Source organism: Hirundo rustica, chromosome 6, assembly GCF_015227805.2.
Source record: "Hirundo rustica isolate bHirRus1 chromosome 6, bHirRus1.pri.v3, whole genome shotgun sequence".
Lineage (NCBI taxonomy): Eukaryota > Metazoa > Chordata > Aves > Passeriformes > Hirundinidae > Hirundo > Hirundo rustica.
Genome location: NC_053455.1, coordinates 6,379,857 through 6,405,715, shown reverse-complemented (window position 1 = coordinate 6,405,715; position 25,859 = coordinate 6,379,857). Strand labels below are relative to the sequence as shown.

At 44.7% G+C, this 25,859-nt stretch overlaps 1 protein-coding gene across 1 annotated transcript in view; it reads left to right on the top strand.

Annotated features, from left to right (window-relative positions):
- Positions 1–24,444, top strand: part of KCNH5 (potassium voltage-gated channel subfamily H member 5) — a 151,678-nt gene extending 127,234 nt beyond the window's left edge. Inside the window, exon 11 of the mRNA XM_040068574.2 lies at positions 22,734–24,444. Coding sequence (XP_039924508.1) covers positions 22,734–23,681 — 948 coding nt within the window. The 3' untranslated portion in view covers positions 23,682–24,444. The remainder of the gene's footprint in view (positions 1–22,733) is intronic.
- The last annotated feature ends 1,415 nt before the right edge of the window (positions 24,445–25,859 follow it).

The window sequence follows — 25,859 nt, the reverse complement described above, 5'->3', positions numbered from 1 at the left end:
AGCTTAGTTCAGAGCTGTTTGCGCTTCACCAGCCGGTGCTTACACTCAGTCCCCATCAGCTGTGGGGAGTGAATTGCTTACATGGAAAGGAGTCAGAACATCGTCCTTGTCTCAGGCCTTTTCTCTCCCTCGCTGGTTTTTAGTTGTCTGGGTTTTTTTGGTTATTTTGTTTGTTTGTTGTTGTTGTGTGGATTTTTTTTCTTTTTTTTCTCTTTTATATTAACATGTTGTCCCAGAAAATTAGGTGCTATAGTTACAGTTTGTCTTTAGTGACAATTTCATGTGATTACTGAGCAAGTAAGTCACACTCTCAAAAATCAATTTGGTTTTATTTTGTTCACATCTTAGCAGACTTTGCAGCTGCCATTATGCTTGAAAAGACTGACTCTGGAAAATTTTTGAAGCCTTTTTTTTATTGTTGAGCTTTATTGCATTCACAGCTCTCTCCAGATATGTTAATACTCAATTGCAATATTTCCTGAAGGACTGTTCCACTGATTTATATCTAATACCTCCTCTGATGGTGTCTACACTTGTATGTCAAATGTGCTTTCATGAGAAGAGCCCACTCCAAGACTTCAAATAAGTGACCCTGTCCAAATTGTTGATTGGTGGTCCTGGGCTGGAAATTTCTGGAGAAACTGCTCAGGGATCGGGGCCAAACCCACATGAGGAATTTAACAGTACAGATAAAGCAGCAATTCCTTGTGTATTTGTAGCTGTGTGGTTACTGACAGCCCAGCAAAGGCCATTCTCCACCTTCTGCCACTGAGAGCCCCACGGATTCTTCCAAGTGAGAATTACAGATTTGAGGCAAGAATTTTTCTGCAGCTCTTCCTACCCATCTCCTGTTCCCCTGAGCAATTCCTTGTGTCTTTGCCCCTCTTCAGGGACACAGGCACTTGAGTTTAAGGCATTCAAAGCGAGGAAGTGAGTCCTTGGAGGACCATGTGTGACTTTGCTAGGTAGAAGAGCAGCATAAAAATTGAAAGGGAGAACTGCAGCAGCTCCAAGTTCAGCCCCTGCCAGACAGCGTGGGACAGCTGTCTGAGCAAAGTGAATGCTGCAAGGGCTGGCGTGGGTTTGCTGTCTCACTTCTGTGGCTGTGAGCTGGGCTCTTTCCCATGTGCCTCACTCCTTCCCCTCTCCTTTCTGCCACTTGTTCATCTCCCGTACACTCATCTCCTCTGGGCACTATTCAGGTCACACTGACCGTGGGAAATGAGGTGCAATTGCACCTCTGGATCCCCTCCCTGGTGGAGCAGAGTTCAGAGGTTTTCTCTTGCTTGGCTGTGGCTGCACTCGTGGCTGAGTGCAGAAATTGGTGATAAGCATGAAACTCTTGAATGCATCCAGGGCAATAAAGCTGGTGAAAGGGCTGGAAGGAGCATGGGGAGCAGCTGAGCACTCTGGGCTTGTCTGGTTTGGAGAAAAGGAGGCTGAGGGGTGACCTCATTTCCCCCAGCAGCTGCTTGAGGAGGGGAAGGGGAGAGAGAGAACTGCCGATCTATTCTCCCTGGGATCCACTGACAGGATGTGTGGGGATGGACAGGAAGGTTTACTGGAAATTAGGAAGCATTTCCCTACTGAGAGGATGGTCAAATACTGGTACAGGCTTCCGAGAGAGATGGTTGGTACCCTCAGCCCATCAGTGTTTAAGAGGCTTTTGGACATTGCCCTTAAAAATCATGCTGTAACCTGAGATCAGCCCTGAAGTGGTCAAGCAATTGAAGCCCTGAAGTGGTCAAGCAATTGAATTAGATGATGGTTGTAGAGTCTCCTCTCCCCTCCCCTCAGCACTGAATATCCTGTGGGATCTTTGGGAAGCTTGGTCTACTGTGGATTCATAGCACAGTCTGGATTAGCACATTTTGCCTTCAGACTGCAGGCAGATGCAGAGATCAGCCACTGCACTATCATCTTCAGTGGTGTTTCAGAGCCACATTAATCCCCCAGGGTACCAGCAGGCCAATATTCTATTCTGGATATAATCTCTGAGTTAAATACCTTCCTCAGATGTTGTGACCATGCTTCTGTAGCAGCAAAAAAGAACAAGTCACCAGCTCTGTTAAAAGGAGGACTGAACCCAATTCTGATGATCTTTTGGCATTACAGAGGTAGATTTATTCTTTCCCTGTATGTGTAACTTCCCTGTCTAAATCTAAATCAAAAGGTCATTTTATGTTGTTTGTCTGCTGGTCTTTATTGAGAAATGCAAGGCAATTTAGCATACTTCTCATCCAAGGATCTTGGAACAGCATTGTCTGGCTGCAGGAAAAAAGAATCCTGTGTGCTGGTGTGTCTTGGTTTTGAAGTATAGTTGTCTGCCAAGGAAAGGTAGAGCGTCCCTTGGAATAGAGAATGTAAACCCCCTTCCCTCCAAATTATTATAATTTTGCAGTTAGGGGCTTTCAGGCCATGATACAGGAATAGGAGTAACAGTTCTTCACTAAGAATATTAGAAAAGGAAAATACAAATGTAGTAGTACAAAAAAACAAGCAAGGAAGCAAACAGAAATCCTGGAAAAAACTTTGACAGAGTCAGGGATACAACCTGGCATCCTGTTGGTCAGGGTGTTGGAAGCAGTTCAGATAAATCCTCCTGGAGTAACAGATGTGGTTCTGTGGGGTAGAGATGGTCCTGTAGAAAGTCCAGTGGCAATGAAATGGGTCCAGTCTTCCACCAGGAATCCAGTGGAAAAACAGGAACCCTTGTGTCCTTCAGTCCCAGTTTTTATCTAGCTAGGAACAGCTGGCTCCTCCCCCACAGTGTGGAGCCTCTCCCAATGGGATGATGGAATGTGTCTTGTCATTGGTGGGCTCTAATGGCCCATTATCAGAAGATGTCCCCCTGGAGGATGGAGGGGTGGTGAAAGAGATAAGAAACACTGCCCCACCTGGGTTTAATGGCTGGGCCATTATCAGAAGGCATCTGTCCCCCTCCCCCCTGGAGTTGCAAGAGAAGGACAAAACATCTCCCAAAAAACAGCTTTCAACTGATGAAAAAGAATACACATTTTTTAGGTTACATAACCCAAGACATGGTGTGATGCTCTCTGCACTCAAAGACTCTCAGCAGCTGATACTAAAGGCACTCAGCTGATCTACCCCAGTAAAAGGTATGAGCATCCCTTCCTCAGGCAGGCGGTGCAACCCAGGTGATTTGTTTGTGTGTGGAAAGATCATTAAACAGGAATGTCAGGAATGGGCAATGTCCATAGGGAGACAAAAATGTGACTGGATGTGTTAGAGTGAAGATCCAGATTGATGATTATTTGCAATTGTGCTTTATGTGAATTAATACTATTTTGTTGTTTAGAAAGGTCTCATAGTTAAGATCTTCTCCTTGGCTGACACAGAAAGCATTCTGCAGGCTGTCTGCTAATATCAGTTCAAGGCAGCAGTGCTTGCATAGGACAGGACTGCTAATAATAAAAAAAAAAAAAAATAAATCGAAGGTTTGCTATTTTAAACCTTGTAAATATTTAAAAATGAACATTTTGTGTTTACCTCCCCTCATCAATTAAAATTGATGATTTTAATCTCTTCCCACTGCAAAGGAACAGGAGGGAATGTGCATGGTGCAATGGGAAGGAACATTGCCATTTCATTTTTGATTTCCAGTTAAGAAAGTTTTTTGCCAGCAGGCAGGATTTGCACTGAAGGTGGGGACAGAGGTGGTTTGTGTTACCTCACACCCCTCCAAGCAATTATTCCAGAGGAATGGATTTCTTCTTACAGGGGCTGCTGAGCCTAATTGCTGTGTAGATCTACGATTTTTTTTTTCAACCTGATAACTTCAAGAAAAGGGGGAAATGTTAAAAAACTGAGATAATTAATTCTGTCATTACTTCCTGGAGCTGTACACCAGACATTTTAGCAACAGCATAGTATGACTTGAGGGTATAAAATGAGCTTCTACCACAGACTTCTCATTCCCTAAACCTTACTTCTGCCAGACTGGGAACACTGGTAGAAATGCACCCAAAGCCATGGCTGAGGAAAGAGAACTTCTGCCTGTTCATTGGAATCATATCAGTGGATCCCCATAGGCTTCAAAAGGCACAGGCAGAGCATTCATCCAAGTGGGAGTTGTCTGTCTCTGCCCAAAATGGGATCCGGAAATGATTAGTAACAATTTCACAGCAGTTTTGCAATGGAGACAGCACTGATTTCATTTATTAGGTTTTGACTTGACCAAAAAGGCTCCTTAAATAAATAAATAGGTTCTCAAATGCTAAATAAAACTCCCTGTGTAAGGCCTTTCTCTTCTGTGTGAGTATAAATCCATTAATCTATTATTTTTCAGCTCACACTTCACAGATGTAATAGTACTCAAATGTGCTGGTTCAGCGCATAATAATCATTTCAGTCCTGCAAATCCCAGATTTACCTTGCTTCCAGAAGTATTTTGGGGTTGCTTTCTACAGTGCATGTGGGAAAGTATTAAATTATAAACAAAGTGCAAGAGGAACTTTGTGGGGAAGTTTGCATGAATCCCGCTAGTTTTAGTTAAAAATAAGACCCAACCTGTCACTTCCAACTTAATGATGGCTGATTGACTGTGCCTTTTTTAATTGTCTGCCAGTGGCTGTGATTAGCAAGCTGGCTCAGTTTAGGTCCCATGCAAAGAAAGTCTGCTGGAGCAAATTCGGGAGATGCTTAAATATATTCCAGAGGTGGGCTTAGCTGTCAGGAGGGACAGGGACATTCTGGGAAGCACCTGAAATAAGCTGAATCCCCTGTTATTGCACTTCTGAGTAACTTACTGAAAGCCAAAAATATTCCGTGCATTTAGGAAGGAATATATATTATTAATTCATTTCCCCTCCCATATTTTTACTACTCCAAGCTTACAGCCTTAGCTCTTAATTTGTTTCCCTTCCTGAAGATAACAAAACCGTAATATAGTTTTTAGTTGTAGGTTACTGTTAAAAAAAGGAGTACAGTGTGAGCAGTTATAAAAGCTTCTTCTTCTCTTAACTCTGTTAATTAAACTGTCAGTGATCTTTTGATATTTTGAACTTTGGCACCTCCCCTCTGACTTCTGGGTGAATATCGGATTTTTTATTAGTACTCCACAAAGCTGTCTCAGCTGCCAAAAAAGGTTCTATATGCTGTTTTCTTATATTAATTTTCCATCAGTCACTGTACCTCCAGAGCAGGGGAACTTACCTCTCCGTGTTCTCTGAGTATATATCCCCTTGGAAGCAGTCCATTGTCCTCTTTTTTTTTGTTATGAGCAGCACTCCTGTTACCGCAGGAACAGGCTCTGGCTTTTTCTGAGAGCCTAAAACACTTCACACTCCCTTAAAAATGTGAAAATGGGGACCTCAGCAACCAGAAAATGACAGCAGCAAAGAACAGCCATTTCTAATCAGGATATTTCTAACTGGTCAGAGGAAGCCTCCTTATTATGATTAAATTTGCTTTTCCATTCATGCCCATTGCTTCCCGCTCAGTGCGCAGACATCCAGTTTTCCTTGTCCATGTCCCTGACCTTAACAGAGCATCCTGTCATCTCTGTAATTAATTTCTATGTCTAACCTCCCGATTTTCACCAATTCTGCCTGCCTTGACTCTGTGCCACTGTAGTGTATTTCCATCTCCATCGTGTGTCTGAGGTAAATCCATTTTTAAATGGAGCAGTTGTTGGTCAGAGCAGCTCAATTATAAATGACCATCCTTCTCCCAGGCTGTATTGGCCATCCTGCCAAGGAAGGCTACACTAGAAATGTAAATGGACGAACTGAATCATGCATGTTTTTCATGTATGAATAATTGTCCCTGTTCCCGTTTAGTGAAGGACTCAGCCAACAACCTCAAGATGTTGTACAGAAGTACATGAATAATAATTTACAAGCTCAGTGCAGCCATGCATTAATGTACCAAACAGATGCCTGACTGAGCCTGATGAACCATCAGCTGTAACTTAAAGCATTTGTTAGAAATTTTGTAGTACGTGTCCCATGAAGATCTTCTTGCCAGACCAGTTGGGCTCAAATTCAGTCCAACATGTCAGACAGCTGCTAATAGGGATGGTAAGGAATCTTCTGGGACAGAGACTGGGCTTGCAGAACCCCATCAGTCTTCTTTATCCTTGCTGGCCTCCTTGAGGGCAAGATGCTCTGGTGCCATGGTGGAACATAGAATTACAGAATCACGGAATAGTTTGGGTCTGTTTGGCTTATAAAGATCATTTTCACATCCCCTGCCACGGGCAGGGACACCTTCCACTAGGACAGGTTGCTCTGAGCCCCATCCAGTGAGGCCTTGAACATGAAACATCCACAGCTTCTCTGGGCAACCTGTGCAAGTGCCACCCTCATAGGGAAGATTCCTTCCTTAAATTGAAACTAAACCTGCCCTCCTGTAGGAGAAGGGAACACAGGTGACCTCATCCCTGACAAGTTACAGCTGTGTTAATTGCCCAGTACAGCCTCACCCCTGATGAGTCACAGCTATATCCAGTAAAGATAAGTAAGATAAAAGGAGTGGGTTAGATGGTGAGGTGAGGATCATGAATGGGAGAGGATGAGGAAGAAGGATTCTGAGGAGTGAAAATCCCTGTTGTGAGGTCATTCTGGGTCTGCAATTAGAGCCTGTTGTTGGAACCTGCTGTCACAGTCTGGCTGGGTGAAAACCTGCAGTCAGAGTCTGCAAACTGATCCCTGCAGTCATAGTTCAGCAGGAAATAATCAGCAGTCCGAGGCCACAAGGGAAACCTACAGCAGAAGCTTGCTGCAGCCAGAGTCAGTGGTTAGTTGGGGTCAGGATGGCTGAGCTGTAAAGAGGAATAAACCAGGACCCTTTTCATGCTGTGAGAAACAAGAGGGCTGCTGCAACACCCTCTGGTAGTATAAAGCCATTTCCCCTTGTCCTGTTACTGCATGGCCTCGTCAAAAGCCCTTCTCCAGCTCTCTTGTAGCCCCTTTGGATACTGGAAGGGGCTCTCAGGTCTGTCTCCCTGGAGCCTTGTCCAAGCTGAACAAGCCCAACTCTCTCTGATATAGGTGAGGTGCTCCAGCCCTTTGAGCACCTTTATGGTCTTAACATCTGACACAGTTGCATGTTTGTAGGTGTTCCCCAGCATCTAAGGCAAGTGACAAGCCCCACTGAGGAGAGTCAGCCTCCTGGACAGGGCCTTCCTGGGAGAAGGTGGCTGAAGAACTGCTGTCTTGTATGGGAGGCTTGGTGTTAGCTGGATTTTTCAGACATTAAAAAAAAAAAAAAAAAAAAAAAAAATCAAAGAAATAAACAGGGAGATGCTTTAGCCAAAGTTTCTGAGCTCAGAATGAGCTCTGGGAGGCAAACACAGCATCTGAGATAGAAGATAACAGAGGTAGAGATCTGTACTTTTGTGTAGTGTCTTTTTACATCCCTGCAGCAGTGTTTATCCTGCACCAGCTGGTGTTTCATTAATTGTGTGTGCACAGGGAGTGGTAGAAAGCAATACAAACTCTGTGTAAACGCAGTGAAGCATGGCCACAAATAGGCAAATACAGAATCGTCAATGTTATTGATTGCTAAGACCTGTTATTGGTGCAGGTACAGGGTTTTCTTCTAGACCCAGACAGGAAGAGGGGATTGACTCCAGTTTTACATGAGGAGGTCATTTCTGATCACTTTTAAAGCCCGGTTTTCCAGAGTATACAGTACTGAGGATTACAAACTAATTTCTTTAGGTCTGGAGCAGTGAGATAAGCGAAGGCTGCAAAAACAGCAGGCTCAGCTCCTACGGAGCATCCCGTGTCAGTGCCTGAGTACATGGATGGGAACAAAAACATGTAAATGTAGATTGCTGTGGATCTCTGTAAAGATGGTGAGCCTTACAGGGATCGGCAGCTAGCAAAGAGGTGATGGCTGTGATACAGATGGTAGGCAAGATCACCAAGAAGCACATGGGAAACATGGAAGGAGCTTTCCCCAAGAGCAGATTAAGTGTGGAGGCCCAATAGAAGGATACCCACAAGCAGGATATGGTCAGATGGTTAAAACCCTTCACAGCACAGCCTTAGCTCGTTGCCCTGAAAGCCCAGGGATTGATTTAATGCAGTCAGCGTGCAAGTGGGAAGGAAATGGTTCTTCACCGCACCATCTGTTCATGCCATCCCCATAACCCCACCACTTAACTCTCCTGTGCTGCTCGGAATTCCTCCTGTGGATGCCCTTCAGAAATAAATGCAGGCTCTACAGGGTCACCACTTGCCAAGTGCCTCACTCACATCTCCTGAGCTGGGAAGATATGCCTTGGTCCCTTAGGGAGAGCACTTCATCCTCAGGGTGTGTGTGTGTCACGTAGGCAGCCCCGTGGTGCTGTCCACAAATGGTTCTGCCATCACTGTCATCAGCAGCTCCATCTCTGCATGTGGCATCTCTTCAGTGGCTTCAGAGAGCAGCACACTGAATTTTCACACGGCTGATGCTGTGCTTCCATGCAGTGGTAGAGAGCTCCCTAGGTGGATAGCTCTCCCCCGGCTTTCCTGGCTGTGGGTGATTTCCCTTGACTCTCTCTGCCCCAGAAAGGAAGAGCTCTTTGCTGGTACACATTCAAGTATGAGAAAACATTAGCAAAATCATTTAATGTGGTCTTTGCTCTTTAAAAATTAATTTAATTTGTTTATGCCATAAGTAGAAGGCGCCTGCCCTGCTGACAATTACAGATGCCTCTAAAAACTGCAATTCCATCAGTCTCTGTAGCTAAAGCACCCTCAGTGGCAGAGCTATGCCAACCACTAAAGGCTAAAGGGACAAGTTTTAGGTGAAGGTAGCACATCCTCTTCATGGTTTATTTATTCCTGACAGCATACTCCTTAATGTTTGCATGCTTGTGTCTTGGGTCTTTTTTTTTTTTTATCCCAAGTGGTTCCTCCCCACTGAAGCAGTGGCTGTCATCATATTAAAGGCAATTTCAGCATGTTCCAACAGCCAGCACTCCTTAATCACACACTGCCAACCAAGAGCTCCCAACTGGGAAAAGCTTTGCTCTTGCTGGGAGAGATGTTTCACTTGAAGAATCCCTGGGATACTTTTTAAGGTTATTTCACCAAGTTTTCCATAGTTAAATGAAGTAGATATTAAAAGTTTAAATAACCTTTTGGTCTTTTTTCATGTCAAATTTGGATTTCCCAATGGTTTAACTGAGTTATTTCACATCTATTTCGCAGTGGGCTGACCTTGTCTTTCAGAGGTGTTAATCCTTTCCAAGTCTTGATTTCAAATTAAAAGACTTGCCAGGTCACCCTGCCAGTGGATTTTGTGCTGTGTCTCTGAGTTTAGAAGCACAGATATGAGTTGTTGGACTGCCCAAACTCATTCTCCCTTGGCATCACCCCGGTGGCTTTGTTTGCTGGGCATCCCATGGGTAAGGTAGACACTGGGATATGGTCAGTGGTCATCTGAGCTTGGGTTTCACCCAAAAGATCTGTAGGAATAGAGTGAGCATTGGCAAAGTGTCCTGACTTTGATCTAGACAGCTTCAGTCTTCTCTGATACGGAAGTAGGCTGTATAGGAAAAGGAATAACTGGGGTAATTTTGGTGTGGTTGGCTGGCTGAACACAGAACCACGGTGCAGTGTGAGCTTCAGGCTTGAACACAGAGACAGATGAGAGCAGTTCTGAATGCAGCCTCCTCAGAGAATCACAGAATCCCAGGATGGTCAGGCTGGAAGTGACCTCAGTTGATCATCTGGTCCCACTTCCCTGCTCAAGCAGGGCCATTCCAGAACACAGGGCACAAGACTGTGTCCAGATGGGTCTGGAATATCTCCAGTGAGACCCCACACCCTCTCTGAGCAACCTGTTCCAGTGCTCCATCACTGCATAGGAAAGAAGTTTTCCCTTACGTCCAGGTTGAGCTCCAGTGCAGCAGTTTCTGTCCATTTTCTCCTGCTTGGCACCACTCCATCCTCTTGGATCCTGCTTTTCTGCAGGGGGACACTGCTGGGACAAAAAGGAGTCCTAGTACCCTCCCCTGTGGTGTGACACAGGCAGGCCCTTAATTTTAGCTCCAAAAGATCAGGTCCTTGGCTGGCATCTAGAATCAAATGGGAAAGAAACAAATGACTGCCCATTCACCAGTCTAAAACTGCTCCAGTCAGGAATACTGGAATGATTTTGAGTTAGCTTGAGTCTGGAGTCGGTGACTAAATTGGTCTCTGTTATTAGCCCTGATTCAGGTGAAGAATATCTGACAGCATGTTTTACCTCCCTGTTTTGTAATAAAAGGTGATTATGTCTTGGCTCTTCTAGGTACAGAGGCTGCCTGTTGTCCCTTCCATTTGGGTTTTTCAAATTATTTCTTAATTTCCGACTTACCGCTTCCAAACAAAACTGATGGTGTTCTACATCACATGGCAATGGAATGCATTGTTTTAATTGAAGCTCCTGCTGTAAAAGCTTTTCAATAAATTAACAAAGCCTTGAAAGTGATGAAGTGAACAGAGTAGCTGGTGGCACGTTTCATATAAAACCAAGGTGTCTGAAAGCCAGGTAGAATGTTCTCAATGTCAGAAGAAAGGCTGATAGCAACGGGTGTTATTTTTTATTGGACCAATGGATACAGCTGGAAAAAAATCAAAAATCTTTCAGTTGCAAAGCGCCTTTTCAGGTCTGAAGACTTCAGATTAAATTTCAGGCACTTTATAGTCTGGTACAGTAATATTTAAGTTAAAAAAGAAAGCCATAATGATTCAAATTAATTTAAATTTGCACTGAAAGCAGACAGGAGAGAGTAGTACATTTGGGGAACAATTTGCAATTCTTTTGCTGATGTATTACTTTGTAAATGGAGAGACTCTCTTAGGCATTTAGTGAGACCATTTAGTGTTCAGGCAAAAAGCAGTAAGAGGAAAAAACACAGAGAAGAGAATACGAATTCTGCAAATCCTCTGTGCCGGTGGCTTTGTGCTGGGGATATGCAGGAACACTGCACAAACAGGGCTGGCCAGAAGCCAAATATGAGGATTTTGATACTTTTCATTGGAAGAAAAGCACAACCTTCTGAAAATTGTCACTAAACAAACAGTAATAGTTCTGCTTCCCTCCTCACCCCTCTCCCAACACAAATCACAGCAGTAAGTTGTTCTAGTCTGGGTTTAATTCCAGCAATTAACTGCAGTTAAAGCTGAGCCCTTTCAATTATTTCAAATCCAGAACTCTACACACCATACAGGACAGTGGTGAAAAGGAAGGTTGTTATTACATTAATAATCTTATTTTAATTCTAAGAAGAATATTTATATGTTTAACCTTTTTTGCAGTATGGATGTTTCTACTATAGGGGCTTTAGGTTGGAAACCTTGGTTCCATCCTCCCAGCTTATCCACTAAGCAACTCAGTGACCTTGGGAGAGTGATGCATGACCTCTCTGTGCCCTGGTGTTGGCCTCTGGCAGCTATGTACATCCAACTTCCTCTGATACAGGGAAAGGGGAGTGGTGGATTAGTGCTGCCTATTATTATTGATGATTGATTTTCTGCTCCAAGTTAAATCAGGCTGAAGAGCAGCTTGTAAATTCTTTTGGGCACTTTTTCCCTGTTTCTGCAGCATGCCCCAAGCTCAAACCACCCTGCTGTCATCTGCAGGCTTTGAACCGTGTTTCCCTCTCCCTGCCCAGGAGTGTGTCCCCCTTAGGACATCCTTGGAGAGCTGAAGGCTGTTTTCTTCTTCCAATCATTTCTGGTAAAATGCAGGGAAGGTAGCTCATCTGCAGCGCAGATGAGCGTGGATCAATCAGCAGTGCTGCTGACTGACATTTCATTAGGCCGGTGCCAATAGCAGATATCGACCCGGTGGCCAATCGATGCAAGTTTGCAAGGACCCAGGCTGCCTGGTGGGGTTGGGAATTGTCCTGTGGATGGGGGCACTGTCTGGCACTGAGCACAGCACCCCTCAGCTGGCCTGGGAGGCAGTGGGAAGCTCTCTCCAGCTCTTGAGCCCTGGGGCGCCTGATGGTGATGTGCTGGCAGGATTGGTGGTGACAACGTGGTTGTAGTGTGCCATGGGGTGCCACATGTCACCATCTCTCTACATCAGTGGGGTTCTCTGCAAGTCATGAGATGATCTGGTTGGGGTGGGTGGAGGCTGTCTTTGCTGGGATTCACTTCCATATGAAGTGAAAGATCTTGGGTCTAGCGGGCTTAGACTTTTAGCCATCTTTTAGCCATCTGCAGGGCTTCTCTTTCCCCCTCTGTACGTACCTCAGCTTCCCTTCTTGCAGGAGAAAGAAACATCTGCAAAATGGAAAAAAAAAAAAAAAGAAACCCTGTCAAGAGAAATCTGCTCTTCTCTCTGCCTTAATGACACAAAGAAATAGGAGAAATATCTCCCTTGCCCCTTGCTCTCTAGTAATTGCATCTGCAAGGAAGAAAAGAGAAAAGGAAAGGTGAGATGAATGTGATAGTCTCCATCAAGAGCACATCTGCAAGTAGTTTGCTCACCCAGTCCAGATTAGACTTGTTTACATGGGAGAGTTGTTGGGGAGTGGAGGAAGGCGTGAGATTAACTCCCAAAGAGGATAAAGCTAACCAGTGAGAGGGAACAGGGGTCCCCACGAGACACTGCTCAGTAATAGTTACACAGCAGCAGTCAGACTCAAACTGTTCTCTGCTCAATTTCCCCATGTTTAACCAACTCTGTGTTATAAGCAGAAAACAGACTCTGACTGAATGCATTATTTCAGCTCCCCGGTCCAGTTTAGTCTTTTTATTGAGTTCAGTGTAGGATTTAGGGTCCTGAAAAGGAATTAGGAGGATAAAGCTGGGCTTTTTTGCTGCCAGTTGTGACAGAAGCCCAAGAGGGGCTGTGTGTGTTTGTACCATGGTGACAGTCCTCCTGATCAATATTTCACTCTGTGACAGAGTGACCCTGAACAAGGCCAGGCAGCAACAGACCCTGGTTGAAACCCATCATAAATTCATAAACAAAGTAGCTTTTCTTTTTTATTGTTTGCAATAATTTTGTATGTGGAAGGTGCATTTTGCTCACTTGGAGAGTGTTGCCGAAATCATTCTGAATCTGTCTGCTCTGCAACATGCTAAAGCATCTGCTGTTTGGTTACAGCAAAGAAAACAGAAAATAGTGAGTGAAAAAGCAGCAAAAATAAGCCATCAGTTCCAGTTCCGGAGTCTCATTTAAAAACAGTGGGAAGACTCCCCACTTCCAAAGGTGCACAGTGCCCTTCTTCAGCATCCTTTCCAAGCAGAGAGACCCCAGCAGAAACCAGAGACAACAGCTGAACCTGCAGCTACAGGAAAACCGTGAATTGTTTTCCCCTGGGATATGAAAAGGTGCAGTCATCTCTGGGCCGGAGGTGCTCAGGCCTGAGTGACTGAGAGCTCCTGGTTCAGGAAAATGAGCTCTTGTAGCTGGTGAAAAACTGTACAATTTTGCTAGAGGAGGAAAAGATTTTGGCGTTTTGTTTGGAAATCTGACTCCTTAGTTCACCCCACGCTTGGCCAACATGTGATCACACTGTTTAGAGAATCAGTGTCCATCACGCCAGCAGAGTGATCTGACTGATCCTTCCTTGCAGAGGAAGTGTCAGCAGGTGTTAGTACCTTTAATCAGTCAGAGGGTTGATGTCTCAGAGGATGAGGACAGGACTTCATGTTGTACTGCACATCCATGGTTTGTTGCCCAAAACATCTTAGGGCAGCCGTGCCTTGGGCCCTTGATCTTGAGCTGAAACCCTGAGAGCACCTGTGTGCATTTTTTTCAATGTTTGGGTTTTTTTTCTTAATGAACTGCCTCAGTTTTGGCAACAGGACAGCACAGTGACCTCTCTCTGCTGCCAGCCATGGGTTTTAGTCTCCTCAGTTGTGAATAGTTAGCAGTGACAGAGGGATTTCCAGTTAATTGGGGAAATGAGGGCAGTGTTATTATCCTCTCTTACACTGGGGAGATGGAGACATGAAGAAAGAGGCAGAGTGATTTGTACAGGACTTCCCACTTGGCTGAAGGTCAGGCCAGCAGGATAATCCATCCCTGTGAATCCCAGCCTGGTGCTCTCTGTCTTTGGCCACGATGCTCTGGGGATGTGACAAATGAGACTTGGATCTCTGCCCGCTTCTCTCCTCTTTCTCCTTCCATCCAGACGCGTTTTAAATGAAATCAGGATGATGTCAGATCCATACCAAGTATGAAGGGGACAGGTCAAACTCTCAACCACTCTGTTCTTAATATTCATGCTTTTTCAGAAATGCAGATCAGCCTAATTGGCTGCCAGCATGCACAGATGTCTCTCTGCAAGAGTACTCAGGTGCTGTGAGAATTGATTGTGAACATGAAATGGAACCAGATTAAAATCTGACCTACAGTAATCAATTTCTAAACCACAGGACAAGCAGTAAAGAGACAATGGAATTTCTGGAGTCTGGAAATCAGCTATTGGTTGTTGTTGTGCGCTTCTGAAGGGTTTCTCCCTCATTGCATGTCCTGATTTTTCTTTAGATGAGCAGCTTGGGGGACAAAGATCTTTATTAAGTAATCATAAAAGAATGAACCTCTTCCTTGCACATACAAGGCCATTACATATCCCTTGAAAGGGCTTTTTCAGCATCATGGAAATAATTCTCATTTCCTTGAAGCGACATCACTTTGTTACTTGGATTGGAAATCTTCACATCTTTTACAGGTCAGTTCTGCAGTTGCTTAGGAGGGATGTATGTGAATACAGTTTCTCCAAAGCAGAATTAAAATGTGCTTGATAGGAAGCTTTTGCTGTAGCATGTTACCGTGTCTGTGAAGTCAGGATCAATGGAAATTTGCAGAAAGGCTATTACTTATTGTTTCTTTCAAGCAGCTGGAAGACAAACCTACAGAAATCTTCTTTTCCTCCAAAATCCAGCATGAAAGACTGTTTAGTGCAACATCCCTATCCTGGAGATTAACTAATTGCTCAGCAGTCAGTCATTTTCACTGCACAGCCAACGACAGCGATTCCTTTCTCACACGCAGATGGAGCAATGGTTTAACACAAAACAGTTCCTGGGACAGGAGGATTAAGGGGAATTTACTGGAGAGCAATTAAAAGAGTTGTTAAAGCAGTTTGTTTTTGAGGCTGAATTTCACATCAAAGTGAATCTATCTGAGGAGTGTACAGAGCAGAAGAACAATAAAGCCATCATTTCAAACCATCTACTCTGCATCCTTGGAGAGCAGATTAATAAAGTGAGCTAAGAGTTTGTGGAGATTTGCAGGAGTGAATTAGGGGAAGCAGCCTAAAGTCTCGTATGGGGTCACTTCCAATTCATGCATTTCTGTCCAGTCTTTCATAGTATAATTTTTAAATTCACATTTTAGTTCATGTAAACAAAAAAGGAAGATTTATTTTTTTAATATTATGGAAGGTTATGGATTTTTTTTTTTTTTTTAAGATAGTATCTGAAAAATAAGATTTAAAAGCATTTTTACATCAAGTATTAATAACGAGTTGTGTTCTCTGGGACCTGCCTAAATTTTTAAAAACACTTTAGCTTTGGAGCAAGCCTTTTCACCAAGGGTTACACATTAGGAATTGAGCTTGACTGGCCTAGTTCTCAGAATGTCAGAAAAGAGGATCCCAGATATGTCCCTGTTTTGAGAGCTAAAGGCTCCTAGAGGGGACCAGTCCTCAAGGACTGAGGGATGAAGCATCCTAGACCCCCCTGAGCCCATCAGAGCAATGGTCTGGGAAGGGTTTGCTGGGTTTGGCAGTGCTTGGTGCCAGTGGTGGGAGTGATCCAAGCAGGATCTATCCTGCAATACCTGGGAGTGGGATGAGCTTTGCAGTGCAAAAGGATGAGTGTACAGAACAGACACATCTCAAGTGATCTCCATTTTTCTAGGGGCTGTGGGAAGGACATCTCCATTCCCCTGCTGGAAGGTTTTCCTGGGCAGTGGAGTGAGAACAAGGGGGAAGGGGTGGCTTTCCTTTCCCTGCTGTTGGATCATCCAGTTGCTCCATGTAGGCAAAACCATCTGGTTTCCCACAAGCTCTCACTGAGAGCCAGCAGTCTGGCAGGGACTCCTGGGCAGTCGTGGCTTGTCCTCCTTCTGCAGCTTTTGAAAGAATAATGTTTGCCTGTAAGGACTGGCTGGGCTCCGAGGCTGTGAGGCAATACCTCAGCACACTGGGGTGGAAATGAAAACGGCATCAAGATGAAGGGTGCAGAACACACATGCATACACAGAGAAATACTTTACAGGAGGCTTTTTTACACAGTCTGCACCAAACCCTGACATTTGCACTGCTGGAGGAAGGAATTTGAGTCCTCCATCCCCAGCATCCAGGAGGATGTCTGCACACAGGCGACAGGCACAGAGCTCCCTGTACAGACACCAGAGACAAACAGGCATCTCAGGGCACAGCTTGTCTGACCTGCTTTAACATCCAGCTGCAGGTGAAATGACTCACACCTTCCAAGTGCTTTTGTCTTCCTCCCTCCGCTGTGCAGGGCTTCTGGAGGGTGAGTTCAGATGCAGACAGAAGCTTTGTAGGTGAGCCCTGTTCTCAGTGTCTGTGCTCTGGAGATTGGGTGTATTTTATGGAGCAGGAAATGGATTTATGTATTATGTATTTTCAGGGGCAGGAAATAGCTCATTCATCTGCGCTGGGGTATTCTGTGTCTAAATCCTGGATCTGACACAAATCTGCCTTCCACATTAGAATGACAAAAGTGTAAATTTTTTTTGTACAGTGCACTCCAAGATGTGAAAATTAATAGTATTTTTTGCAGACGTCTTTATGGAAATTTACGTTATACAGCCTTGCAGCATTATTGCCAAAGAAAATTAGCTCTGTGTTATTGCAGTATTGGATATTGGTTATACCATTTAAAACTTTTAAAATCCATTTGCTAGCTTCAGCTAAGCTTGTGTCATTTCAGACCAAGCAGGCAAGGGAAGGCAGCTCTCCTATTAAAAAAAAAAAAAAAAAAAAAAAAAAAAAAAAAGCAGCTCATATAAAAGTGGCCAAGACCAACAAACCTTGTGAGGACACTCTAATTCCCTCTTTGGATGGGAATTTGACATTCCTGGAGGAGGTGGACCAGTCCAAATCCTTCTGATGGGATCTGAAAGCTGGTGAGGGAGCTGCTGGGTGTGTCTCAGCCAACTGCAAACCAGCTGCCAGCTCTGCAGTGTGGTTCAAGGAAGGGTGCATTTCCCTGAGATCCTGCCTCCATCACTTGGAAAGCTCCAACTTGCTTTATCCCACTTGTTCCATCTGCAGTGTTTTCAAGTCCAGCTCTGGACCTATGCTGTCAGATGGGTCCAGATTAAAAAGAGCCTTATATTTCTTCAAATTTATTAACCTGGTTCAGACTTGATGGTCTTGATTCCAACCTTAATGATTCTGTGATTCCAATGATCCTTATCTCACTGATCTCAGATACCTTCTAAGATGTTGCTGTATTAAATAGGAACAAAAGTACAGGGATCTGGGCAAATACATTGAGTTGTGAACAGTCAGATGCAAGGGAGATGGGGCTTCTACAAGACATTGATGCAGACAAGATAATTACCCCTGAAACAAACATTTGAGGGGTGATCAGCACCGACATCAGCCTGGTCTGTGCTTTAATGAGAGTGATCGTGGTTACTGAGTGGATGTAGCTGTGGGGACTGGTGTGGTGTTTCTGCTGCAGAAATGTCCAGTGAGCTGAGTCAAACCAATTCTCCCAGGACAGGGTCTTCACACCGTGAAAATCTTTGGTTTTTTGATGGCTTTGTGTGGCTCCCCCTCCCTCCTCCCCTCTCTCCCTCCCAGTCAGTGCACACGCGCTGCATCCATCACCATGACAACTGCGTTCCCTTTGGATCCACGGCTGTCCCTTTCTGTGGGTTTCTGTGGAGAGGAGCGGGCACACGTTGAATGCCACTAACAACAGCATGGGATGTTCAGGCACAGGACAGGAAGATCTCTGGTCAAACAGCTGCCCCTTTTTATCAACTCACTGTAATACTTCAAGACTTTTACCAGTTCTTTAATCCCTTCACGCACCTGCCTTGGAGTCACTTATTAAGGGATCTTTGCGTAGATCTCCTGTACGGAGCAAGGTCACGGAGGGATGATTTTCACAGTACTGCTACAAAATAAAAAGACAGCAGGCAAGGGATGCATTTCAAAGCACCTGAAAAGCCCACAGCTTTACTCATTAATTCAGTGTGTGTGTCTCAGCCTTGAGCTGGCTCCCTGACTCCTCATTGCTGTTGCCCCCGTCTGCACTTGGCTTTGGGGCTGGTTCTACGAGCTGGCACCTCACAGGAGCTGCTCCAGCAGTGACATAACCATTGCCAGTACCTTTGGTAAGGCCCCCCTTTGGAAGGGACAGAGTTCACACTCACATGAGGTACCTCTTGGTATGGAAGGGAGGGAAGGGAGGCTGAGGTTGAGATCAGATGGAGAATCTCAAACTGCTGTTGTCTGACAAATAACTGGAGTATTTCAATCCCTGTGGCTGGCTATCAGTTAACTTCTGCTTCATCTTTGCCAGCTCAGTAATTAATGTCATCTCTGTTGCCCCTTCTTCCCAAAATAAATGCACTAAAAGAAACCCAGGAACTTGGTCCCGTGGGACAAAACTTGTGCCACATGGAACAATCTTTCACAACCTGATCCATAAAGGAAATGGAGTCCTGCACTTAATGTCTGTTACATAAATGAATTTAGAACTTGGTGTGAGACAGGAGTGTGGCTCTTTACTCCTTGAGAATAACTCTATACACACTTAATTCAGCTTTTTCTGATTAACTCTTTTGAAGATTGTGTCTGGGACATACATTTGGGCAGGTCTATGTGTAACTTCTCTGGAAAGGGTCAGGAACAAATGAAATAGCTTATCCAATTTAAGATTTCAAAATAGTGCTCTCCGAATCTGCATAGAGATGTCAGATTGCATGAGATGTTTTTCTGTTCTTATTTATAAAGAAAAAAAGCTGGTTCAAGTTATTAGACATGGATAGAATTAAGTCTCCATGTAAACATTTGTAAATGTAACCACATTTTAACTATTCTGGTTTAGTTTAAACCACCGTGGAAGTGGATTAAATCCAGCCACATGAAAAATCTCCTAATATGGAAAAAATTGGTAATGAAAATAACTATTGCTCTCTTAGTGCTAAAATTCAAATCTTGTTTTTTCTTCTGTCCTTTGTCTGTGTGAGATCTTTCTTTTCTTCTACTTGTACATATTCTACTGATCTAAAGTACTCCTGACCAAAACTACATCCTTACTGGGCTAGGGGTAGATCTTCCTTGGCTGAGGGGAAAGAAGAGGGGGAAGTTCTCCATGGGGTGCAATGATTTCCTTGGCAGAGGAATTCAGTGGGAGAGTGAGGACCAAGACCTCAGTCTCCATCCAAAGTGCCATTTTCCCACAGGATCAGTTGGGATGTGAGAGTCTGCTTGATTGTGCATTTCAGAGTGAAAAAGAAAATAATGAACAGCTATGATGACATACAGGTTACATGAGAAAGCCAAGGGGGGAGTAGGCCCAGGGCTGTGCATCAGCCCAGCTTTGATCCATTGGAAACAGGGCTCCACTGAAGTAGATCAGTCCTGAATTCTTGACTCTCAGCTAACCCCTGGATTTCTGAGTCCCTGGGCATTTTCTGCACTAGTCCAGCATTTAGCAGACCTGCTTCTTCAAAGGAGCTGCTCATAACCATTCCAGGCTGTAGCATTTTCTGTCCCAAGTGAAGAAAAGGGAAATAATTCATTGAAGAGCTCTGTCAGCTTGTGCCCTGCGAGAAGCAGCAAGAACATGTTCTGAGGAGGTGACAGCAGGGATTTGGGTGTGTGTCTTCTCCACTGCATGGGGATAAAGTAGGGGTAAAGCTCATGGCTGTGAGTGGTTAGTGGGACCTTGGCCTCACACAGCCAGACCAGATTTGCATCGTGTATCTGATGGCATTTGCCACCTTGGCCACCATCCCTTTCAGCTTCTCCCAAAGTGTTCACTCTGCTCTGAGACACAGCACTCAGGCTCAGACCCCCCTGCCACTGGGCTCGACCCAGTGACACCTGGCCAAGTGGTTCTGGGGCAAAAAGGTTATAAAAGTAATTTCCTGACTTCTATGAGGACACACTTCAGGAGTATGAGGTACAGGTGGTGTCAGGTTAGAGAGGGTTTTGGCTTTTCTTCTGCCAAACGCAGCAGCAGCAGTCTCTGGTAATTATATTCTGTGCAGGGAGATCACCTCTGTCTGGAGAAGGTTTGGACTGAGTCTAGAAGAGGGACAAAAGAACCAAGATTGGACTCGGGGAGAGAGAGAGGTGAGGGTAATTTTTGGTGAAGTGCGACTTTTGGGGGAGGAATCAAAAAATGCTACTGTGGTGTTTGTTGTTGTCATTCTGCTTATTATAAACCTGCAGCAGGACAGAAGTTATCAGAGTTGCCTGGTGCCTTTCCCAGTGGCACACTCAGTGCCACACTGGCCATGGGCCTGTCCCAGGCTGCTGGCAGCTGCCTCCCTTCCAGCATCCCCCACTGCCTCTGGAGAGCAGCTGCCAGGCACAGGCTGGCTGCAGAGGGTAGGATGCTCAAGCTGTCAAACAGATTTGTGGCCACAAAGCAGGGGAATCGCAGAAACACAGGATGGTTTGGGTTGGAAGGGACCTTAAAGGTCATCCATTTCCAACCCCTGCCATGGGTAGGGACACCTTCCACTTTCTCAGGTTGCCCGGAGCCCCATCCCACCTGGCCTGGAACACTGCCAGGGATGGGGAAACCCACGGTTTCTCTGATCAGCCTGTGCCGGGACCTCACCACCCTCACAGGAAAGGATTTCTTCCTAGCATCCAGTCTAAACCTACTCTCATTTTAATGCCCTTCCCCCTTTGTCCTGTCACTACACAGCCTTTCAAAGCATTGATGCTTCCCCCACTGCAGATGTTTTCAGGGACTCAGCACAAGGCAGAGCAGCACTGCCAAGCAGGAACACCAGCAGAGGAGCCAGCCCTGTCCCCTGAGACACACCTTGGGGACACATCCTCGCAGCTGGTTGCTTTCACTGTTGTATCTTCTGCCAGAGGTGCTGTGCTGCCCTCCGGGGAAAGAGAAGCACAAACAAAACATCACACACAACCCACCTTCCAAATCTGCCTTTAGAGAGCGTGGCTTCAATTACATGTAATCACTCAATTTTGAATCAAGGGCAACTTCTCTTGCCATTATTTGGCAAGAGTGGCCTGAGAGAGAGAGAGAGAGAGAGAGAGAGAGAGAGAGAGAGAGAGAGAGAGAGAGAGAGGGGGAGAGAGTGGCTCCATGAGGGCAGCTGCTGATGAAGGGAAGCCTCCAAATGAGGGGATGCGTCAGTGCATCTAGGTCAGAGGAGTCAGATGAAAGTAACTTCCATGGTTGTCCCTTGGTTTTGTTTATATTTTTTTTAACTGGGCTTCTAATAAGCAAATTAACTAAATTATTATAAGCAGCTGCATCTATCAGCAGCAGGCAAGGATGTATATAGCTGCTGCAGTTGAAAGCTCTCTGATGAAGCTTTGAAGTCCAGCTCATCCCAGATTCATGCAGTGAAGGATCTGTTGTCATCGTGGCACTTCTCTGCTGAGACTTGAAAGTAAATAGATACTCAAATATGGATACTCCAGTTGCTATTTCAAAAACCTACAGCTGACTGACACAGGGTTTTATTTGTGTATTTCAAATAAATACACAAATGTATTCCTTTGTTTTCCTTTTCTAACCACACTATCCCTTCACAGTCCATATTTGTATTTAATTATAGGCTGCTTTTCACAGTGTTGTCAAACTGAGAACCAGTTTCCCCATTCTGCCTCAGTCCCACATTTAAGAAAACTGGATGAACCTAAAAAAAAAAAAATCATATGAGTAACATGCAAAAAATCATTAAAATTGTTTTGCTCTGTGGATCCTCCCCCAGCTTGAGGCTCAAATTCCTTTTTCTGTAGCAGCCTGAGACATGCTGCCATGTGAAATAACCCAGAATTAAATGGCATTGCATGATGAGATAGTGAATATTGCTGGGGTTTTGAGCCACACACAGCCCCTGTTAACACTGCTTCTCCTTGGTGCTCCCAGTTCACCTACACATATTAGACATACTAATTCTGCACTCTTGTGAAGTGTGTGAAGCCACACATGTGGCTGATCAACCTGTGCCGGGACCTAACTGCACCCTCCAATACTCCTAAAAAATCCTAACCCTAACAGCAAAACCAAAAAGTATTGAGCAAGTTGGGATTTTTCCAGCTTCTGGAGGGGTGTGTACATTGAATTTATCTTGCAGCTGTGTAGTCCCTGCTGAATTACTGTTTCCTTTTGATCTGTACTAAAGATAGTGACGGAGCAGGTATGCGTGTGAGTAATGGGTAGGTTGGCATCACAGTATTTGGGTTCTTTGTCGACTGCTTTCTTCTCTTTGTTCAGTTTCTTTCCTTCTGTTGGTGTCGGGGTATTTTTAGTTCTTGGAGTAGTAGTATCTTCTGCATCAAGAAAAAAGGTGAAATCCACTTTTAATGTACCCTGTTAAGAAAGGGGGTGGGTGTGTGTGTGTGTGTGTACGTGTATGTGCCCTGTCTATAGTGGTTAACCTTGAGGTTGCTGTGTCTTGATCAGCTCCATTTGAATTCACTACAAAATATTAAGATGGGAGATCAGAATTAAGAATTAAGAGAGAAATAGCTGTTCTCAAGACTGTTTACCCATCTGAAATTGATATTTGCATATGATGTCCTTTGGGCCCTGACTCTGCTGTGGATTTATCCCCCACAGATCATCTTCAGGAAGATCAGCGATGTCAAGAAGGAGGAAGAGGAGCGCCTGCGCCAGAAGAACGAGGTGACGCTGAGCATCCCCGTGGACCACCCTGTGCGGAAACTCTTCCAGAAATTCAAGCAGCAAAAGGAGATGCGCAATCAAGGCTCGACCCACATTGACCCGGAGCGGAACCAGCTGCAGGTGGAAAGCAGGAGCGTGCAGAACGGGGCCTCCATCACGGGCACCAGCGTGGTCACCGTGTCCCAGATCACGCCCATCCAGACCACCCTGGCCTACATGAAAACCGGCGAGGCCGTCAAGCAGAACAACCGCGACGCCATGGAGCTCAAGCCAAACGGGAACGGGGACCAGAAGTGTCTCAAGGTGAACAGCCCCATGCGGATGAAAAACGGGAACGGGAAGGGCTGGCTTCGGCTGAAGAACACGATGGCGACCCATGAGGAGAAGAAGGAGGACTGGAACAACGTCACAAAGGCTGAGTCCATGGGGTTGCTGTCCGATGACCCCAAGTCCAACAACTCGGAGAACGGTGTAAATAAAAACCCGCTGAGGAAAACAGACTCTTGTGACAGTGGGATAACAAAAAGTGACCTTCGCTTGGATAAAGCTGGTGAGACTCGCAGCCCCCTGGAGCACAGCCCCATCCAGGCGGATGCTAGGTGTCCTTTCTACCCCATTCCTGAGCAGGCCTTACAAACCACGCTGCAGGAAGTCAAACATGAACTCAAAGAAGATATCCAGCTGCTAAGCAGCAGGATGGCTGCCCTTGAGAAGCAGGTGGCAGAAATTTTAAAGATATTGTCTGAAAAGAACGTATCTCAGCTCTCTTCCCCCAAGTCTCATTTATCACCCCAGTCCCCTCCCCAGATATCCTGTCAGGATATTTTTAGTGTTTCAAGGCCTGAATCACCCGAATCTGAAAAAGATGAAATCCACTTTTAGCATATACCTATGTGTATATATGTATACAGTATATATGCAAAGGTGTATATATACCTTTATACATATATATATGTGTGTGTGTATACGGTAAATATATATACATATATATTTTCACTTGCATCCAATATGACTTGAACACACCAAGGATTTTGATATGTAAATATTGCATGTCCAGCTGGATTCTGGCCTGCCAAAGAAAGCAATTATTAACATAGATATTGCTTGTATAATATGCAGTTGACTGCATGCACACTTTACATTTATTTATAATCTCTATTATGTAATAAAAGAATGACTTTTGTTTAACAAAGGCAATGTACTATTTAAAGAATCAGGGTCTAACCTGCCAATATTGCCATGACAGTTTTGATCTCAGGCTGGGTGAATTGAGCTTTTATTTCGTCACTGTCTTTTCTGCCGAGTTAAACAGTAGATTAATATGACGTGAAGGACACGTTCAGATTCCTGTTAGTATTGTTTCCTGTTATCATTCCATGACAATATACTGTATATTTGGTGATGAATTCCCCTACTCCTCCTAAAGGGAGGGCTCAGCTCAATGGGCAGGGAAGGGCACCGTGCCTGGTGCTAGGGTGGATCACTGGAATTTATTTGTGTGGGTATTGTGCATGCACAATTTTATTTCAAGTATCCTCCTGCTCTTTTAACATCATAAGTAAGAAATAATAATAATAATAATAATAATAATAATGATGGTGATTTATGTAACAAAATGAAACTAACAGAAAGTCTCTCAGTTGCACTCCCTGAGTGTTTGGGGGTAACTTCTTTCTTGAAAGCCTCTTTTTACTGATGCCTTTTTTACTGAACTGTTAGAGTAAGACTATGTAAATTCTCTTTGCAGCACTAAGTGGTGGTGTCCAGTTCTGTCAGTATCTTCATTAGCATGTCCCATTTTTGTGGGGTTGAGGTTGCTCTCCCAGTGTCTCCCCTGTTGCCCCTGGCAGAAAGACTTAGCACGAGGTCTGAGCAATGGAGAGAACTTGTAGTTCAGCTTCTTGGGAACCACGTGAGCAGGTTTGAAAGCTTCAAGTTAAAAGTCTGCAGTTAATCCCCCTCCACTCTCTTTCACGAGGACATTTATCTGCAACTGCCTTTATAAAGAGAGAAGATAACTGGTCAGGATGTTATTCTCTTCAGTCCAAGGCACTTGGATGATGATGTGTGGGTGGGAGAGTGGTGGGTGTGCTGGGGGGATGGGGTTCTGCCTGGAGTGCTGCTCATGCCTTGGGCTCATGGAAGGGTTCAGTGCATGGAGGGGCACATTTCAAGAGCAGGCTTGCAGTGCCCACACAGCCAGGTCCCACGTGTACTGAGACCCCAGGTCTTTGTCAGAGGCTCTGACCCTCCTCTTAGCTGACTCCCATCAGCATCTTCCAGCCTTGGGCCGTGCTCGGACTCCCTCTCTCCTTCCTGGGCTGGAGCTGCTGGCTTTGCAGTGCTGCAGCAGGGCAGGCTTTGCACTGGATCTTGTTTGATCTCCTGTTTGGAGCTGGCCTTTTGGACTCTGCCTGGGTCTGCCCCTGAGTGTGGTGGGGGCTTTTTCCTCTTAATTTGCACTGGTTTGAATGCAGCTACACAAGATGCATAGCAGAAATTGTCATTGCAGCTTCAGAGATGTTCTCTGGTGTGGCTTGAGGCCAGCCCAGCAGAGCAGTGTGGCTCCTTCAGAGAAGGATTTTCCCTGCCTCCAGCTTAAATGACCTCTTGTATCAAGATCCCTGGAGTAAAAGTGCCTGGAGTAAAATTTGTACGTACCACAAGGCATCATTATCAATCAGTTATATCAAATACATGGTTATAATTAGTGAGCATTCTAAACACACACCAGTATTAGATCCAATTCTTAACATTAGAAAAATAGACTGAGCTAAGTCACTTCCCCAAAAATTAACAAAATCCCTAAAACCCAACAAACCATTTTTTGCAGTAGTGGCAATAGGAATCTACATCTTAGGGTGAGAACATATCTTCTACTGTGAAATCCAAGCCCATAAAGCTCCAAAAGCTCATAAGAAAGTCAAAGAAGTCATTGCTGCTGTTGTGTCAACTCATGGAGGCTTTTTGGGTGATAGTTTTTTTCTGTCCTGTTTCTGCCCCCTTCTTTAAGAAATTTGAGATACCAAAAAAAAGAAAAAAAAAAAAAAAATAAAACAG